Source organism: Alosa pseudoharengus, unplaced genomic scaffold (assembly GCF_046254945.1).
Source record: "Alosa pseudoharengus isolate Yale_2024_CS ecotype anadromous, Long Island Sound unplaced genomic scaffold, YU_APseudo_1.1 YU_APseudo_1.1_scf_1, whole genome shotgun sequence".
Taxonomy (NCBI): domain Eukaryota; kingdom Metazoa; phylum Chordata; class Actinopteri; order Clupeiformes; family Clupeidae; genus Alosa; species Alosa pseudoharengus.
The window spans coordinates 44428318-44443023 of record NW_027468564.1 but is presented as its reverse complement, the minus strand read 5'-3'; the positions used below and the strand labels follow the sequence as shown (position 1 = coordinate 44443023).

The following is a 14706-nucleotide window of genomic DNA, read 5'->3' as shown; positions in this document are numbered from 1 at the left end:
TTGTTTGGGGTGTTTTTTTGTCTTGATGCAGATGGCCCAAGGAATATATCAGCATCAGACAGTTCCTCTGGTTATGGTTACATAGTGGAGGGCAGTTTAGTGACTCTGACATGCAGCAGTGATGCCAACCCACCAGTGCACAAACACCTGGTACAGGAGGATCAGGCCATCTCCATTTTACTTATTGTGAGACTATTAGCCACAAATTTCCCTCACGGGATCAAAAGAGTATATACTTATAGATATATATACAATTGGCCGGACCGCTGTTGATTTAGGTCATTCACTTTTTTAATGAATTAACATTGCTTTGTAGAAATTTGCTTTCACTTTGACACATACGTTGAGATATATATATATCCAAGAGGTATGTAGTACAGTCATTTTGGTTTTGTATTTTTATAATTATATTTTTATTGTATATTTTTTAAAAGCTTGGAGGAGGGATGCACACCCAAGTCGAAGTGCTGGCCAGGAGGTTGATCAAATTCAAAATTGTATAATTGTATCATTTTGAACAACCTGCATGAAATGTAGGACAGGCCCCTTTTCTATTGAATGAACTCTGTTGAATGAGTATGCCATCACTAACTCGGTAGATGCGTCTAGTAATTTTTGTCATGAATAACTGCGGCCAGTTTCTATTTCAACAGAAGGAGTTCAAAATAAAGTGTGAGTCATTGACAAATTATCAGTTCCTCATCCTGTGATTTCTACAGGCCCTGTCTTGTGGTGTTGATCATTTAGACTTTTTGTCAAGAGCCAGAGCGTCACCTTCAACCAGAAAGTACAACATTTGATTTTATATATATGATTTTATATATAATTATACAGATGTTCTACCAGTCTGTTGTTGCCAGCGTCCACTTCTATGCAGTGGTATGCTGGAGAGGAAGCACAAAGAAGAAGGATGCTGGGCGACTTGAGAGGCTGGTAAGGAAAGCTGGCTCTGTAGTGGGAGCTGAACTGGAGTGCATCACTTCAATATCTGACAAAAGGACCCTGAACAAACTGATCAACATCTTGGACAATGAGTGTCATCCACTCCACAGCACTATTGTAAAGCAGAAGAGCCTGATCAGCTGGAGACTTCGCTCACTGCCTTGCACAACAGACAGACTGAGGAAGTAATTTGTCCCCAGGGCCATTGAACTGTTCAATGCTTCACTTAAGGGAAGAGCAGGGATGGATTACTGCACGGGCCTACCGGGCCCAGGCCCAGGGGCCCAAGGGGTCAGGGGGCCCTGAAGCCCAAGCCTTTGCATGAAATTATTGCCTCAATATCAACCCATCAGGATGTAGGCTATGAATCTAATTGAATTTAGTATTGGCCATCCCCAAAATGCACCGGAATACAGGAAATCACATCAAACAAATTAAAACATTTCTGACGGAGGACCCCAAACCCCACTTTCACATATGCGACAATTAGTGGGGGGCCCTTAATACATCGGCCCTTAATACAGGGGCCCGAAAGTTCATAATCCGTCCATGGGGAAGAGGAGAGATAGACTTCTCCGCATAGTCTGTCTGCCTCTCCACCCTCTCCATGTACTGGTACATGTACAGGTACTGTCTGTCCACTAGCCACTTTTTACCACTGTCTTACTGCCTCACTGTTTGCGTGCTATATTAGCACATATGCATAACCCCTCCCTCCATGCCACAGCCGGATTGTGGCCACACTTATACCTTTTCTTAATATAGTTTTATATATATATATATATATATATATATATATATATATATATATATATATATATATATATCGTTTTTTCTATAGTTTTTTTTTATATTACCTTGCCTACTCTCTGATATGTCCATATTTATTTTACGCTGGTCTCTAGACTTTATTCTTGCACTGTTGGACTTACTCATTTGCACCATCACCATGACACTCACTCACACAGAGCACCTTACCTTACTATGCACAGAGAATCACAGGCTCAGTCCCTGCCTCAGTCATTGCAAGCGCCTCTTGATTAATCAACCACTATGTAGATACTGTTTTTAGAATTGATTTAGATTAAGTGTTATTTTGTATTTTAGTATATTCTTTATCTTCTACTGTCCTTATTGCTTAGTTGTGTTTTTTATATTATATACTTTTAATTACTTTTTTCTGCTGTTAGTGAATGTGTGTGTGTGATGTCTGTATGCTACTGAGACCTTGAGTTTCCCCTTGGGGATCAATAAAGTATCTATCTATCTATCTATCTATCTATCTATCTATCTTATATCATTTTTAACAACCTGCATAAAATGTGGGACAGCCAGGCCCCTTTTCTATTGAATGAGTATGTTATCACTAGACACATCTACTGGAAATATTTGCTGCCAGTTTCTATTTCAACAGAAGAAGGATGTGTGTAGATAACTGAATGTTGACACACAATCAGTTCCTCCTCCTGTGATTTCTACAGGGCCTGTCTTGTGTTGATCATTTAGACTTTTTGTTAAGAGCCAGAGTCACTTTCAACCAGTAAGTAAGTACAAAATATGACTAAAACTGTTATTATTTTTCTTTCTTTATTTCTTTCCTTCTTTCTTTCCTTCTTTTTGTCCTTCTTTCTTTCTTTCTTTCTTTCTTTCTTTCTTTCTTTCATGCATGTATATATCAGGTGAAAATGCAGTTTTGGTTTCCCCATCTTGTAATGTGTGGTACATAACCATCTTCCGCTCACACTCTTTTTTTAGCATTTGGTGTAACTGACGAAACATCTTGTATATTTGGGAAACCTTTTATGATTGAAATGAGCTTCTGTTGTTTTCTTATGCAGGATGGTACAGTCATGCATGTGGTATTCACTAGTTTGGTGTTGATTCCGCTCTTCCATCCAGGTTTGAAACTTTTCGCTATTACATCCTGTATTCATTAATACATCCTGTATTCAGTAATACTAAGGTGCTGTGGTTTCAGCTTCCTCTAGCAGTTTAGTGTGTCTTCACCACACCCAGGGTCAGCTGTCTGCCATATTTCCCACTTATAGCGCAGCATGGCAGTTCAAAGATATATTGTGACAAAGGGGCCAAGACAGTCACCATATAATAACAGTCAATACAACGTTGAGTAGAGTGGTCTATTTAGCATGCGACCTCATGAGCACACATTTAGTCTTTTGCAAATTGCATTCTACACTTTATTGTGTACACAACAACAAGCTACTGAGTAAATGAATAAAGCTGAAATAATATCCAAAGTTGTGAGTTGTTATGGTTATAGTTTGGTTTTATTGGTACTTATAAGCACACATACAAAGATCTATTTTGTGATGCATCTCAGGGATGATACTGAATTAAACGCTGAAACGAGAATTGTTGGTTTGCTAGGAATAGTCCACTGTAAGAAAGTGCATCATGTGCAGCCATATCCCAATGTGTGACTCAAGTAAGCCATGTTTGTGATTTCACCTTAGGTAGTCTCGACTCCTGGGGAGTAAACTATGCCACGCAAAGCAAATGTGCCCCTCTGGGTTCAACAGTAGACATTGGATGCTTCTACACATATCCCAGTTATTACACAATCAAAAGCACAATTTGGAAGAGAAATTACATATCACTGTATTTTAACGAATATAGTCGTTCAATATATCTGGGTGACAAATATAAGAACTGTACCCTGATGATAAAAGATCTGAGATACAGAGATACAGGAGAATATAAATTCAGATTTGAAACATATTCAGCTGGATGGACTGCTCAATCAGCCTTCAAACTGTACGTCACAGGTAATCTATTTTTTTTTCTGCACCAATGTCAGGAAATATTTTATCTTTGTAAAACAACAACAGAATAATTGACAGTATTGACAGTATTTTCATTTAATTTCTCAGCTCTGCTGGTAGAGATGAGTCCAGCCACAGTGACAGAGGGTCAGAGTGTGACTCTAACCTGCAGCACCACCTGCCCTCTGAGCACCAACACCACCTACACCTGGTACCAGAACACACAGCTTGTTACTAGGCAACACACGACAGACAGCAAGCTGATCCTCAACCCAGTCAGCAGTGGGGACTCAGGCACTTACTCCTGTGCAGTTAAAGGACATGAGACTCATCACTCACCTGACGTGACCCTCAGTGTCCAGTGTGAGTACATGGGGTTTGTTTATTTATTTATTTATTTGTTTACCGTTGAGTATGACCAAAGTCCTTTTAGGCAAGTCCCTCCACTCGGCAGCCATTTGACAACGCTTTTTGGGCACTTATCGGCATCTATTTCGACAGAAATGCGCGTGCGCAAGGCTTCACGACACCAACATGGTCCAGCGGCGAGATCACATCATGATTGGCACAATGTCTTCACAACACACCACATGATTGGCTCAATGTATTCACATCACACCACATGATTGGCTCAATGTATTCACATGTCGACGTTTTGCCGCGGAAGGGCTGGGATATGTGAAGACAACTGCCATATTGTTGTTACAAACTAACACCATGCATTTCTATGGAGGATTTTTTGAGTGTTGTGTCTCTTCATTAGAAAGTCTCTGGTATGACTGCCTATTTCTGTAAGGAAATTATTATTATCATTGTATAACCATTTGTGTACGCAGAAATATTGTTGTGCTGAGTTCTAAGAACAGAGTGTTCAAGTTAAATGTTGTTCTGCTGAGTTTTAAGAACAGAGAAGTTCAAGTTAAGTGTGCACACAGACAGACAGGGTCTGGACCCTCTGTGTGTGTGTGTGGGTGTGATAAGAGGAAGTCACAATGAAGTCGCTAAGGCTTCCTATTTTCTGTGTGCATCTGTACAATAAAAGACACAGCTTTTGGGCTGCAGGGTCAGACTGATGGTGAAAGGTATCATACCTTTCACTAGCACGCTCTCCTCGTGGTACCAGAGTATTGTGGGCAAACCCATACTACGTGTTGTGGTTCTTGTGTCTATATGTTGGGGTAAATTCCCTGACAATTTCCATGTTTGTCTGCATATTTGATCAGTAATATCTGTATGTTTAAACACAAGTTTTTTTTTGTGTGTGTCAGAAATGTATAATTTACTAGTACAACAACAACTATGTCAACTGTGTCTTTTTAAATGCAGATGGCCCAAGGAATATATCAGCATCAGACAGTTCCTCTGGTTACAGAGTGGAGGGTGATTCAGATCTGATCTGCAACAGTGATGCCAACCCTCCAGTGCACACCTACACCTGGTACAGGAGGAGTGGAGATAAAACCACACAGGTGGCCAAAGGACAGAAATACAGCATCACCAACCTCAGCTCTCAGACCAGCGGACGGTACTACTGCCAGGCAGAGAATGAGGTTGGGGACAAGAACTTCTGATCTTCTGGTGAACATTTATTGTGAGTACAGTAATGGGGTTGTTGTTTGTCTGGTGGAAGAAATGCTGAAAAGTTATGTGCAAAATGTTATATATGATAATAATTATATGATAATTAATGTTCTCATTCAGTTAATTATGTAATTCGTTTTGAACTTTAATAATGATCCTCAAATAACACTTCAGTTCGACCGAGTCCCAGAGAGAAGCTCAGTTAGCCTCATCTGGAGTAGAGAATGCCAGCATAACACATATACGCCTTTGTGGATCTCCGATGATCCTATTTTGCCTTGAAACAGATGCCCCAAGGAACACCTCAGCATCGGTCACTCCCTCTGGTAATGAAGTGGAGGGCAGTTCAGTGACACTGACCTGCACCAGTGATGCCAGCCCACCTGTGTTTACCTACATCTGGTACAAGAGCAGTGGAACTGAAACCATTCTCAGAGGCACTGGGCCACATCTGAACCTCACTTTGGCCTCTGGTGATGGTGCAGTTTACCACTGTGAGGCACTCAATGAAGTGGGCTCACAGAACTCGACCGTGGTAGAGGTCATTTTAAGAGGTGTGATGTAACATGGAAGCCTTTATTTTTGTGAGAAAATTATTGATTGTATATGTTGGTCAAGTGATTTGACTTTTTTGGTATTGTTTTCTTTTAATTTCACGCAGGTGGTACCGCACATCAGACTGTATTCCCCCTCATAGCAGTGGGAGTGGCACTGGTTGTGGCTCTTACTCTGGTGACTGGGATTGTCTGTTGCAGGTGTGCTTGCTCATGTTTTAACCTAAGTTTTGAAATCAATTACACATATTCACATGAATGCGTACTATGTAGGCTGTTAGTTGACACACACTACTGTCTATGAGTACTGTATGTTTGACAGGGGGATGTGTATTTCAGAAAAAGGAAAAAGAAGACATCAACAGAGGTCACACAAAGGACATCAGATGACAGACAGATGACACTACTGAGAGAAGGCTTGCAAGACACTGAAGAGGTCAGCCAGTCTTAGGGAATGATCAGACAGGACGCGGTTTTTGCAGTGAGGTGCGCCTTTTTTTAAATGTTATTTAATGTTGCATTAAGCGTTTTGCACCCAGTGCGCCTCGCGTTTTTTGTGCCTAATGCGCCTCGTGTTTTTGCGGAGGTGCCTTGAGTGCTTCAAATTGAAAAAAGTTCAACTCCAAGCGGAAAAGCGCCCGTGTTTTTATGAAAAGATAGTACACCGTCCTGTCTTGTCGCACCCTTACACAGACATTGTAATTTATTTGCAAGGACGAACTAGTTATGGTGATACAGAGGCCAATGCTTTTTTACAAAGATTGTGGTGTACGCATTCCTCTGTACTCTAGTATCTCTCCACCCTCTACAGGGAGACTCCATTCATGTGTATGATGACATCTCGGCAGCGGCAGGGGACCTCTGACCAAGCGGTCTCAGGGGGAGACAGAGTGTCCAGTTCAAGGCAAAAAACAAGGACGCGGCGGTGCAGGACGCTACAGCCATGCAGTCTCAGAAGGATGAAGAGGAGGAGGAGGAGAAGGATGTTGAGTATGCCTCAGTGAAGTTCTCCAGTCTCTCCAATGCAGTCAATACGTAAGTCGCATGTACCTTCCCAGTACTCATATGGAAAGCACCATTACTCCTCTAAAGGTCATGTTCATTGAACAGGGGTTCCCAAACTTTTCCACGACAAGGCCCCCCAAATACCACTAGGTTCTGGCCAAGGACCCCTTGATGTGTTATTAAACCCATCGACAATACTACGGCAAATGTAAAAATACATTAAGCTATTCCTAATAATTATTTTAGCCACAAGCACTTCGCTGTGTAAAAATTGTATTTGGGGCTTTCTGTTATATGAGAGCTATTACTCTACTATTATTCCCAGTCATTATCATGAGAAATATAATGTTCAGATATGCCTCACATTATTATAATGGCATTGTATAACAACCCTCATAGTAAAAGGTATATTTTACATTTTTCAAATGTATTTATTTGTTGCTTTTATTTTTCCTTCCAACTTGCTGAGGCCCCCCTGGCGCCCCCCAGGGGCCCCGGCCCCCACTTTGAAAACCACTGATGTAGAATATAATAGTATGTTTACACACATGATGACCCATTTCTGGAATTTATGGAACTTTTATTTGCTGCCAGTCTTGGCAAGGACTCTCTGGCAGAAAAGATATTGTATCACAATGGGATTTTCCTGGGTAAATAATGGATACATTAAACAAATCTATTAATTCTATAATCTTATTTCAAAATGGGATACAATTGCAATGTTTTAAATATGTTTCGCCCAGTTGCCCTTGGCTTCCAAATTGTTACAAGTGGCAACCAGATTTGGTTAGCTTTGAAACCAAAATCTCATGCCTGGTTACCAAGCTGGCAACCAATTTTAACCACTTTTAAAAGTTAATGTTGAGCCCTGATGTATAGCAATTTGAATTTCAGTTGAGCTGTATGTTTTGATAAGTATGCTTGAATAAAATACTCTGAAGTGAACTTATATGATGTATAGTTATTGGTAATAGTAGAAGCAGTAGTAGAGGCCTAGTAATAGTAGCAAAGTCCTTTTAGGCAAGTCCCTCCACTCGGTGGCCATATACCAACGTTTTATGGGCACTCATCGGGCACAGTCTTTGGGTCGAACTGCACGTGCGCAAGGATTCACGACACCAATCTCGCTCCAGCGGCGAGATCACAACACATGATTGGCACGATGTCTTCACAACACACCATATGATTGGCTCAATGTATTCACATCACACCACATGATTGGCTCAACGTATTCACATGTCGACGTTTTGCCGAGGAAGGGGTGGGATATGCGTAGACAACGGCCATATTGGCGTGACAAACTAGCCCCATGCATTTCTATGGAGTATTTTTTGAGTGCTGTGTCTCCACATTAGAAAGTCTCTGATAGTAGTTTATGTTTATGGTATTTGGCAGACACTATTTTACAGTATATCAACACTACATTGAAACACTGAAAATAATGAGTATTCATATTAACAAAAAAACATAAACATACAAACCATAAATCATAACATGTAAGAAAATTAATAAAGTGCAAAGTAAACAGAGGAGTCTTTCTTGAAAATTTCCTCATGTGCTGTGTTGAAAAATACATTGAGCCAATAATGTGGTGTGTTGTGAAGACATTGTGCCAATCATGTGTTGTGATCTCGCCGCTGGAGCAATATTGGTGTCATGAAGCCTTGCGCACGCGCATTTCTGCCGAAATAGATGCCCGATAAGTGCCCAAAAAGCGTTGCAATATGGCCGCCGAGAGAGAGGACTTGCCTAAAAGGACTTTGGGTATGTGTAGACAACTGCCATATTGGCGTTACAAACTAACCCCATGCATTACTATGGAGGATTTTTCGAGTGCTGTGTCTTCTCATTAGAATGTCTCTGCCCAAAGTCTCTGGGTGTACGCTACGTACTGACGATTTGTGGGTGGTGCTAGTGTGGGCCGTTCGTTTCTAGAAAGGGGCGTGGTGTGTGTGTGGGAGGAATGACTGATCAGAGACTTTTGTTCATCATTTGCATAGGGTGTTGTATTTAAGCGGGGCACCAAAAACGGAACTTACATTGAACAGAGATCGCTTCTCTATTTGCGTCATGCCTGAACCCGCAAAGTCAGCGCCCAAGAAAGGCTCCAAGAAAGCAGTGACGAAGACTGCTGGAAAAGGAGGCAAGAAACGCAGAAAGTCCAGGAAGGAGAGTTATGCCATCTACGTGTACAAGGTCCTGAAGCAGGTTCACCCCGACACCGGTATCTCTTCCAAGGCCATGGGCATCATGAACTCCTTCGTGAATGACATCTTTGAGCGCATTGGTGGAGAGGCCTCCCGTTTGGCTCATTACAACAAACGTTCCACCATCACTTCCAGGGAGATCCAGACCGCTGTGCGTCTGCTTCTGCCCGGTGAGCTTGCAAAGCACGCGGTCTCCGAAGGAACAAAGGCCGTCACCAAGTACACAAGCTCCAAGTAAAGCGTTTTCTTAACGTCTTAAAAACCAACGGCTCTTTTAAGAGCCACCCATATATTCTGAGAAGTAATTCCAAACAATTGATGTATTTTTGTTCTTATACTAACGTAATTAATGTTAATCAGCAATCGGATCCGATGCTTGATGCGTAAAAAATGCATTGAGTCATAAACTCCATTGGCTGCATTCAACCGTATATCATGAAGGCTAAGAAGTCCGCTGCATCCATGAAAGCAGCAAAAGAGCCCCAAGACCGCCAAAGCAGCGACACTACCTTAAAGTTGTCTAACCCAAAAAGGCGGCATCCAAGCAGTAAGTGTTCTGGTCGATTTCAAAGGACTCCTAATAGCCACCCAAAGTGTTTTGTTAATGCATTTATTCCAATAGTGACCACTAGGCCAACACATGTCTGTATACATTCACGCCCATATAGACTGATTTGCTCTCTATAAACTCATACTTCGAAAAAAGCCAAATTTACAGCAGTGAGTGGTAATGAACTAATGGATCATGAATTACATTTTAAAATATATTATATTCGGTAGATTACTAAGTTGTCATACAATATACCCTCTTTTCCATACAGCAGTTATTCTGATCAACGTTTCGTTTCCAAACATTATACAAAGTATCCAAAATCTTGCAACACAACCATTTCAGTTTGCTACATTGTAACAGTCTTATTGCTGAGTGTGTTGTAACACGCTCTGGAAATTCACAATTTCGTCGCCGTTTTAAAAAAAAAAAAAAAAACATAGTCCAGTATTTCTTTCGAAATTGAAATGAAGTTGTATGGACTGGACTATGTTTTTTTTTTTTTTTAAACGGCGACGAAATTGTGAATTTCCAGAGCGTGTTACACAGCAATAAGACTCCTACGGACTTTCCCCTCAAGGTGGCGGCAAAGATGGCAACATTCCCGGAAAGGTAGTACTGGCTTGATGAAAAAATATCAATATACATGTATGTGTATATATATATATATATATATGTGTGTATATTTGATTGTATTGTATCTTCAATTAAAACATTTCAATGATAACTCAAACATTTCAAGTGAAACATATGCCCTATAATGCTCTTTTCCCAGCTTTTGTTCACAAGCCTTGTTTGAGCCACATTCATAGCACGATGTTAATAATAATATGTACAATCTTAAGCTGTTATAAGCAGCCTTCATTGCTTTGGAAATGGAAGTATGTAACGACATTTTGCTTCACATTTCTGTTTGCAATTAACCGTGAATTATGAGCCTGGTATAGAGCTAAATTTGTCTCAATAATATTTGTATATGCGCAGAGGGGGATCCACAAATATTTCTTGATTTGCATGTGTGTTTTGATATCTACAAATAAAAAAAATCATATTTGTATATTGATTTTTACAAATATAGATGTGCATTTGTAAATAAAATGCCATTGTAAAACTGAAAACTTCATTTGTGAAATGTGATTCTGCATTTGTGGATCACCAGCACACGCATTCTTGTATACGAGTTACAAATATGATTTTGTATTTGTAGATATCAAAACACACATGCAAATCAAGAAATATTTGTGGATCCCCCTCTGCGCATATACAAATATTATTGAGACAAATTTAGCTCTATATGGTAGCCACCAAGCTCTCTGAATGGAATGCGTTTCAGTCGGCTCGGCATATCATGTGCTTCATGTAAATGCTTGGAAAACGAATTATTGAAGACTCACCAATTCCATTCTACAAAGGCAAAATAGTACATTATCTTCATCTATTAATATTCTTGTCCATGTTCCAAATAACACTGATTGCAGCCCATGTTTAAAGAGCCCTCTCACCAATCTGAGTTTAAAAATGGTCAGTAGTGGGAATCTCAACCTCCTGTAACCTCGTTTTTGTTGCCTTCATGATTTCCTTATAAAATATTATTATATTTAAAAAGTATACACAATGACAAGCCAGTTGGAATCTGCCGCTCTCTTTGTCTCTCTCCTGCGCGGGCAAGATGCGTTCCCAATTAAGTGGAGTAAGTTAAGAGATTGAGAGAGAGGACCCGAAAAGTATCATCCTTGCATGTAAACATGGTGTTGGTGCATTTAGACATTGTAAACATTCTCGAGGAACAGTGAAACGCAGTTTGCAGTAAAGCCAGAGACTTTCTAATGAGAAGACACAGCGCTCAAAAAATCCTCCATAGAAATGCATGGGGTTAGTTTAACGTTGTCTACCGTATTGCCTTCCATGGCAGAATGTCGACATGTGAATACATTGAGCCAATCATGTGGTGTGATGTGAATACATTGAGCCAATCTTTTGGTGTGTTGTGAAGACATCGTGCCAATCATGTGTTTTGATCTCGTCGCTGGAGCAGGTTTGGTCTAATGAAGCCTTCCATAGCCTTCCATAGCTTTAACCCTTAGAACCCTAAGCTGTTTTTAGGGCATTTTCACTACCTTTATTCATAAGGATTTATTCTGGTCATTGTAAGTGCCACACACATATATTATATATTGTTTTTTTCAGGAGAGTTTAGGCTATTCAGATCTGCCATCATGTCATGTATTAATACTAGCATTGATTTTATTTTGATTTTTAAAGAATTAAAATATAAAAAGTGTATTATAAAATGTCTTATATTTCGACATGTATCTCACCACTGCAAACTCACAGCTCTACATGCATTTCATGTGTGTGTAGGGCAGACTGTCCTGAATCGGGCAATATAATTGCCATGTTGGAGGGATACTCTGGGGCTGAGCAATTTACAGAAATATTTGCTGTGTGATTTACGGAAATAAATGCCATTTTTTATTTAGTGATGAAAAATGACCTTTCTGCGCTCCATATCTGTGACACGAACTGATCTGACCTGACTTGACCCGAGGTTGCGTGTTACCCTGCGTGCCTGTGTGTATGCAGTCATAATAATTCTCAACTCTTTACTGCATTGCCATGAACAAAGTAAAGGCAAAAAAGGTGTTTATTTGTTGAACAAATTGGGATGCAATGTGAGCCTTGAATTGGAATATGAACATGCTTTGCCATAGAGAAACACATGATAGCATTGGATTATAAACATGCTTTGCCACAAGAACAGACACAAATGTGGGGTAAGTCCAGCTATATGAAGTTATTATTTTGCTGTCACTTCATCTGTTTTATATATTGTTTATGGTGTTTTTATACCAGGCTATAAGCACTGGCTGATGTAATTTTTAAGTGCATTATTTTATTTTTAATTTTCATATTCATACGGTTTTCTAAATACTATACAGGCCATGGGGCGGGCTTTGTATTTTGAATTACAGGCGCCACTCGGAATGAACAATGAAGACCAATCAGCGGTGACCACCAAGCTGACGTACACAGGGGGGCAGGCTGAGTAGGCCATATATATCACAAGCCCCGCTGAAGTGTTCATACTCTTCAATTCCGAAGAATTTCTCGCTATGGCAAGAACCAAGCAGACAGCTCGCAAATCTACCGGAGGTAAAGCTCCGAGGAAGCAGCTCGCCACCAAGGCTGCGCGTAAAAGCGCACCCGCAACCGGCGGAGTGAAGAAGCCTCACCGTTACAGGCCTGGTACCGTGGCTCTGAGAGAGATCCGTCGTTACCAGAAGTCTACTGAGCTGTTAATCCGCAAGCTGCCTTTCCAGCGGCTGGTTAGAGAAATCGCTCAAGATTTCAAGACTGATCTGCGCTTCCAGAGCTCTGCGGTCATGGCTCTTCAGGAGGCTAGCGAGGCTTACCTCGTCGGCCTGTTTGAGGACACTAACCTGTGCGCCATCCACGCCAAGAGGGTCACCATCATGCCCAAAGACATCCAGTTGGCTCGTCGTATCCGTGGGGAGCGCGCTTAAACTGATTTGAAGTCAAGATCTGATCATGTAAAGGCTCTTTTAAGAGCCACTCAACTATGAAAGAAAGTTATGTTCCAAAAATACACTTACTGATTTGGTATCGTCTGTTAACTAATATCTAGGTGATAAAATGTAATGCTAGCAGCCTCAATAATTAGGTAATGCTAACAGATTAGACAGATACTGCTCACCCACAAATGATTGGTTGTAAGTTTCCGCTCTGAATAAAGACTAGTTAAATGACACTAGCACTTAATACCTCGGTGAAACTTCCTTGACGCAGTGTAATGCGTTTTGTTACCTCTTATTCGATCAAAATAGTGCTCATTGTCTGGAACATGGTCATTGAGTACCAGTATGATGCTGTGCTGTTTTTCTAGGAATCGTTTAAACGTTTCAAGTCTTTCATGTCATTTAGCATAACGCGGCCGTACAAGTATGGACAAATAGCAAATTAAAGGCCCTAAGTTTACAGTAATAAAAGTAGCAGTAGTTTAGAATAAAAAACACCTTACGTTACAGAATAAGTGTAGGTAAATTAAAGTAGAACAGTGAATGGAAGTTTCTTTTCAAAGAGAATGTGAGTGGCTCTTAAAAGAGCCTTTGAATTGGAGCAGGTTTAAATCTCGGCTTCACTTGGAGCTGGTATACTTGGTGACGGCCTTGGTTCCCTCGGACACGGCGTGCTTAGCCAGCTCACCGGGCAAAAGCAGACGCACAGCGGTCTGGATCTCCCTGGAAGAGATGGTGGAACGCTTGTTGTAGTGAGCCAACCGGGAGGCTTCTCCAGCGATGCGCTCGAAAATGTCATTCACGAAGGAGTTCATAATGCCCATAGCCTTTGAAGAGATACCGGTATCAGGATGGACCTGTTTCAGAACTTTGTACACGTAGATGGCGTAACTTTCCTTCCTGGACTTTCTACGTTTCTTGCCTCCTTTAGCGGCCGTCTTGGTCACGGCTTTCTTGGACCCCTTTTTTGGGGCAGGCTTAGCTGGATCAGGCATGACTATTTTCCGAGTGTGAAATATCAAAAGTATGACTTCGTTTTCTAGTTACCTGGTATATATACCTAGTTATATGTAAATAGAGGACTGCGTCATTTACACACTCACGACCAGAATGCCGTGTCATTTACCTCCAAAACTAAATACCCAGACACGATTGGTCATTTTATATCGAAGGGGCCAATCATTGTGAGAAGGTTAGCACCTCCCACAGATCATCGGTTTACACCACCTTCTTGTGTTTCCTTTCCTGCACTTTTCTACTGTAGGAAGGAAATCCTTCGAAATCTATGCCAAACAGTTTTACTTTTAACATTATAATTCATTATTCGTTTTCCTAAGTCTCGTTGGGGCTATTCTATATATAGAATCATGATAAAGTGTGAATATTTCTAGCCTATACACCCCAAAACTAGTAAAGACAATTAGTTTAACACTTTTGCATGTAACGATTCAAGCGATGAAAGAAGGTATTTTGTGTTATGTAGGTAGGACTATTCAACATGTATAGGCCTAGGCCTATATTGTTGTTTTGTTTATATTTGCCAGACGA

The 14706-nt window shown here is 40.7% G+C and overlaps 4 protein-coding genes across 4 annotated transcripts; 3 read left to right on the top strand and 1 right to left on the bottom strand.

Annotated features, from left to right (window-relative positions):
• The first annotated feature begins 3498 nt into the window (after positions 1 to 3498).
• Positions 3499 to 6061, top strand: LOC143103900 (cell adhesion molecule CEACAM6-like). Its single transcript, XM_076267796.1, has 5 exons — positions 3499 to 3728; positions 3834 to 4088; positions 5052 to 5316; positions 5594 to 5860; positions 5968 to 6061. Exons 1-3 carry the CDS (start codon positions 3623 to 3625, stop codon positions 5294 to 5296), a joined length of 606 nt encoding a protein of 201 aa, XP_076123911.1. The 5' UTR covers positions 3499 to 3622; the 3' UTR covers positions 5297 to 5316; positions 5594 to 5860; positions 5968 to 6061.
• Positions 6062 to 8920: 2859 nt separating this feature from the next.
• LOC143103812 (histone H2B-like) lies at positions 8921 to 9535 on the top strand. Its single transcript, XM_076267685.1, has one exon. It carries the CDS (start codon positions 8936 to 8938, stop codon positions 9308 to 9310), a length of 375 nt encoding a protein of 124 aa, XP_076123800.1. The 5' UTR covers positions 8921 to 8935; the 3' UTR covers positions 9311 to 9535.
• A 3194-nt stretch (positions 9536 to 12729) lies between these two features.
• LOC143103729 (histone H3) lies at positions 12730 to 13318 on the top strand. Its single transcript, XM_076267566.1, has one exon. The coding sequence runs from the start codon at positions 12736 to 12738 to the stop codon at positions 13144 to 13146; it is 411 nt and encodes a 136-aa protein (XP_076123681.1). The 5' UTR covers positions 12730 to 12735; the 3' UTR covers positions 13147 to 13318.
• Positions 13319 to 13762: 444 nt separating this feature from the next.
• LOC143103656 (histone H2B-like) lies at positions 13763 to 14161 on the bottom strand. The gene has a single exon (XM_076267448.1). The coding sequence runs from the start codon at positions 14151 to 14153 to the stop codon at positions 13779 to 13781; it is 375 nt and encodes a 124-aa protein (XP_076123563.1). The 5' UTR covers positions 14154 to 14161; the 3' UTR covers positions 13763 to 13778.
• Positions 14162 to 14706: the final 545 nt, after the last annotated feature.

Coding starts and splice junctions, on each gene's coding strand:
- LOC143103812 (XM_076267685.1), top strand. CDS start 8,936: ATGCCTGAACCCGCAAAGTCAGCGCCCAAGAAAGGCTCCAAGAAAGCA.
- LOC143103900 (XM_076267796.1), top strand. CDS start 3,623: ATGATAAAAGATCTGAGATACAGAGATACAGGAGAATATAAATTCAGA. Junction 3,729..3,833: donor CTTCAAACTGTACGTCACAG/GTAATCTATTTT, acceptor TTAATTTCTCAG/CTCTGCTGGTAGAGATGAGT. Junction 4,089..5,051: donor CGTGACCCTCAGTGTCCAGT/GTGAGTACATGG, acceptor TTTTAAATGCAG/ATGGCCCAAGGAATATATCA.
- LOC143103729 (XM_076267566.1), top strand. CDS start 12,736: ATGGCAAGAACCAAGCAGACAGCTCGCAAATCTACCGGAGGTAAAGCT.
- LOC143103656 (XM_076267448.1), bottom strand. CDS start 14,153: ATGCCTGATCCAGCTAAGCCTGCCCCAAAAAAGGGGTCCAAGAAAGCC.